We start from the raw sequence: 4,511 nt of genomic DNA, 5'->3' as shown, positions 1-4,511 counted from the left end.
ACCCCCTGAAACTTATTAAAGTCTTTTTCATGATGTAACTCAGAAAAACATAGTTCTTGAAGAACATCCATCGTTACAATTTAATGTTCTCATTTACTTCGATGGGTGGTAAATTAATAAATATATCAATAAAGGTAGCGTTCCTCTTGTATTTAGGATGAGTGGTTATAACTACTATCGTATAAGAAGTCTTATCTCCGAAATTGGTTCATCGCTAAATTTCTTTCAATTATACATATATGACACTGATAATGAAATTTTCAACAGAAAGAAGCATTCTCGGGTACGTTTTTGCACATGCATTTTTTTTATTAAGTTCATTTAAAAAAATCATTTTGTGACATAAATAAAAACAATTATGTACACATAGTATAGAAACAAGCATTGATGTAATACATTATTTAATATACACTATGTAATTATTTGCTTCCCTTGTAATTTTATAATTTGATTTATCTCGTGTGTGACACGAGCTCTAAAAGTAGTACTCTAATAAAGGAATATCCAATGGTTGGCAAATTAGGTACTTGTTTAATATACGATAAGACCTGTTTGGCAAAAAATACATCATGCAATTTTATACTTTTTTAATAATAAAAATTAGAAGGCTATGGTTCATCATTTCTCATTCTTGATACATGAAACATATAACTATCACACTCAAAGTACCAAAGCCAAGTGCTAAACGAGCGTTTTCATGTACAATAATAGTATCAATCGCGTCGTCTCTAACCTGTTAAACACGATAAGACACGATTTAACAACTATGTCCCATTTTTACTACTTGTCAATCTCAGGGCACTTCTCACCCTTTTTAGACCTATTTTCAAGATATGGTTCATTTTCGAATCTCGCATGGGTTCTTACCCGACTTAATAGTTGATTCCCCGATTTTTGTGGTACTATAACCCGGTTTGTTTTCATTTAGGACACTCATAGCCCCTCCACAATTAAAAATCCTAGGACACCTCTTTTGTCGAATTGAAGACGGAAATGAATAATGAGCTTATGAAGACGGGCAACCAATAGACCTCATCATTGGTGTTTCTGTGTTCATCATTCACGAATTGAGGTAATAATTGATATATTTTATTGTTTTATGAATAAACTAGATCATAATCCTTTTTTATGATGTCAAAGATTAACCTTCAAGACCCTAGTTTATAACGTATTCAAGTTTTCTAATTCAACATCCCAATTTATGATGCACAAGAAATCTGCAAGTGAATAAAAACCTATTTTCACACTGATTTCTTTGCATTCTGTCACAATACGATGCTGAGATTCTTATTCCAGTATTACCATTCCTACCAAAGGGTGAGGTTTTTTTTAATTTCAGAATTATATAATAATTTAATTGAAGCTATGGATATATTAGTAATATTCTTAACAGTGTTTTATACTAAAATATAAAAGTTACATTTATTCAATCTAATAAAATAAAAAAGTTTGTAAAGACCTAAAAACCACTTTTTACATTCATTCTGCTATTTTAAAAAATAAATCTATGTTCAGCAACGCATATATTTACACAACAAGTTCTGGCAAAAGTTTTAAACTAGTTGGTATGTTCAACTTTCAACCCCAACTACATCCATCACTTCCTTTTGGATTTTGTAAACAACTAGTTATTTAGCCCGTGCGTTGCGCCAGTGGCGGATCTAGAGCATAAACTCAGGGGTAGCGCAATTTTTTAGCGAACTTTAAAAAAACACGATAATAAATAAAGATAAACGTGTACCTAACAAATTTCTCCTCATTGGCCTTTGAAAGCTTGAAATCGAAGCATTACATCGTCTTCTGTTACTTTATCATGAGACTATGTGTTGTGGTCAAAGCTGATTAATGGATTCATTCTATCACATTGCGTCACATGCCGCAGCCTGAACCGAACCCTTCACCCCTACCCACTTGCGCCCTGTTCACTTGAGCTTGTTGTGGTAAGTTAGTCGTTAGCGTTAGCGCCTTGTATCGATTCACTACACTCCCATTCACGGCCACTAACCGGCTCGCACTTGCCCGTTAGCGCCTCCCATAGTTGGACTATGTTGTGGTATTCGTGATCTATGTGGCAGCGGGAAGGGGCTAGCGCCTCCCATGGGAACTTTGATCAATATCATCATTTTCTTGGAACTTTCTTTTTAAAAAAATTCTAATGAGAACTTGTTTAGAATGTGGTTTCATCTTCCTAACTTTCATTCTTTCAAGTCCCCTCCCCTAATTTTAAAAGAAACAAAATATAAACATTTACTATAAAATTATAAATGAAAATTAATTGACATCCATACAAACACAATTACAATCTTGAAGCACATGGGTCTCGAAACTTTGATACTAAATTAACTAGAACCAGTTTGATATTTGCCAACTACACTAACTAGATTGATTTGTAGCATACACTTACAATCGTTCATTGAAAGTTTTATTATTTGCATCAATTAATTGTGTACTACTCGTCCCAATATCTCTACAACCATAAAACAATTAATTCATATATTGTATGACCTCTCCCAATACACTACAACGGTAATCAGTTAGTTCATTAATTGTTTGTTGTGGATTGTATAAATTCACAAGTTCAAGTGTCACACGACACAACTCAATTCTAACCTCACCTTACCTTTGTTCTTAAGCGACGACAGAGGCAGGCTGGTGGATGGTGGTCCGGACTCTGACAGACGGTGGTCTTCAATGGTCTCCGGCTGCTACACTAGTTGTCAGGCAATCAATTAATTTAATTTCTTCACCGTTCAAACCTTAAAACCCTTAACACAGATAACAAATTGATCTTGGGCTCATTTTTTAACAGGGTTTTTTTTTTAAATAGTGGGCTTTTAAGTTTTTCATTAAATACTGCGCTGGTTCAAATTTGAGGGGTGACGTAATATAATCTCAGGGGTAACGAGATACATAAACGTAAAAAAAAAAAAGAAAACAAATTTCTACTTCGCCGGAAAAGTTACCCCTCCCAATAAACTAGATCTGCGCACGGGTTTATTTGTCAAACGAGACGATATTTAAGGGCGGTTCGGTAAATCTCATGGGGTGGCTTGGAGGATATTTTAAATAATAATTCGTTTATTATTTACTAATTAGTTTGTCTTATTTTTATTAAGTTAGTCTTATCATAAAATCTATTTGAGTTAGATTCAAATGTGTACTTGAATACGAGTAGGACTCGAATTAAGGGTGTTATATAAACCCTTGGTTCACATAGGTTTATTACGTTTTTTCGTGTGTTCGTTTTCTTAATGATATATGAAGTCTTTTCTGTTTGTCAAAAATAATTCCACTATGTATTTAATTTGGAATAGTGCAGCTCCAAGTTGGAATTTTCCCTCTTGTTTCCTTGCTGTACGTACAACAACAAAGTGAAAAGAAGTAATACTTGTTTTGTCTTTTGCATATAGAAGACCAGTTCTTCTTGATCTCCATCGGCTGGCTCCACTGTAAAGGCAGTAGAGCTGCAATATTGTTTTGTAAACATCACTTGTGAAACTTTTTTGATTCAACAAGTGGTATCAGAGCCGGTCACCGAACGTCAGTACGTAATCGAGTTTAGTCGATCGAAGTCCAGCCAAGAGATTAGTCTCACGGACGGTTGCCTTTGGCGATTATCCGGGTCTGTAGATCGTAAACAAACTCGTGGTGAGAAAAGAAGCCGACAAGGAAGGAAACGATGGCCGATACATCGTTTGTCGCCGGAATCAAGCGTTTGAATCAAACTAATTACCGGGTTTGGTCGGCATATGTTATGTCATACCTTCAAGGTCAGGACCTTTGGGAGGTAACCAACGGAACAGAAATGCAGGTGCCAAGAAACAACACCGGAGGTGCCATCGGGAAGTGGCGAGTAAAAGTCGGGAGAGCGATGTTCATGTTAAAAACAACAGTCAAAGAGGAGACGTTAGATCACTTTCAAGAATCCGAAACACCGAAACATGCATGGGATATTCTTGAACGACTATTCACGAAGAAAAAGGACACCCGATTACAACTTCTTGAAAACGAGTTGCTTTCGGTTACTCAGAAAGATATGACGATTCCAAAGTTCTTCCATAAAGTGAAATCGCTTTGTCGTGAGATTGCCGATTTAGATCAGCAATCAAGGATCGGAGACGCGAGGATGAAACAGATTATTATTCACGGGTTGAGGCCGGAATTTCAGTCGTTTGTCGCTGCTGTTCAAGGTTGGCCGAATCAACTGTCACTCTCGGAATTTGAAAATTTATTATCCGGACAGGAATCCTTAGCCAAACAGATGGCCGGTTGTGTCGGTCCTCCGCTGTACCGAAACAAGAGAACGAGGCGTTGTTTGTGGGCAAAGGAAAAGGAAAGTTCAAACCCAACACGGTTACAACAAAAAGAAACTGTGGGATTGAAATAAACCCGAGGAACAAAACTGTAAGGCCCCGTTACCGGTAGCCTTACATTTGGTGTTGGATTTACTCATAAACGCAGTTCTAAATATCAGAGTTAATTAAAACTTTACGCGGGAATAGAAAGCTTCA

General features: G+C 36.3%; 1 protein-coding gene across 1 annotated transcript; it reads left to right on the top strand.

Annotated features, from left to right (window-relative positions):
- Positions 1–3,679: 3,679 nt before the first annotated feature.
- On the top strand, positions 3,680–4,387 carry LOC143593407 (uncharacterized). The gene has a single exon (XM_077073045.1). The coding sequence runs from the start codon at positions 3,680–3,682 to the stop codon at positions 4,385–4,387; it is 708 nt and encodes a 235-aa protein (XP_076929160.1).
- Positions 4,388–4,511: the final 124 nt, after the last annotated feature.

The sequence above is a fragment of the Bidens hawaiensis genome, unplaced genomic scaffold, assembly GCF_021521415.1.
Source record: "Bidens hawaiensis isolate Kalapana, Puna unplaced genomic scaffold, B.hawaiensis_p1.1 tig00042204_1, whole genome shotgun sequence".
Taxonomy (NCBI): Eukaryota; Viridiplantae; Streptophyta; class Magnoliopsida; order Asterales; family Asteraceae; genus Bidens; species Bidens hawaiensis.
Note: the sequence above shows the minus strand (reverse complement) of the source record. Positions and strands in the feature narration are given on the sequence as shown.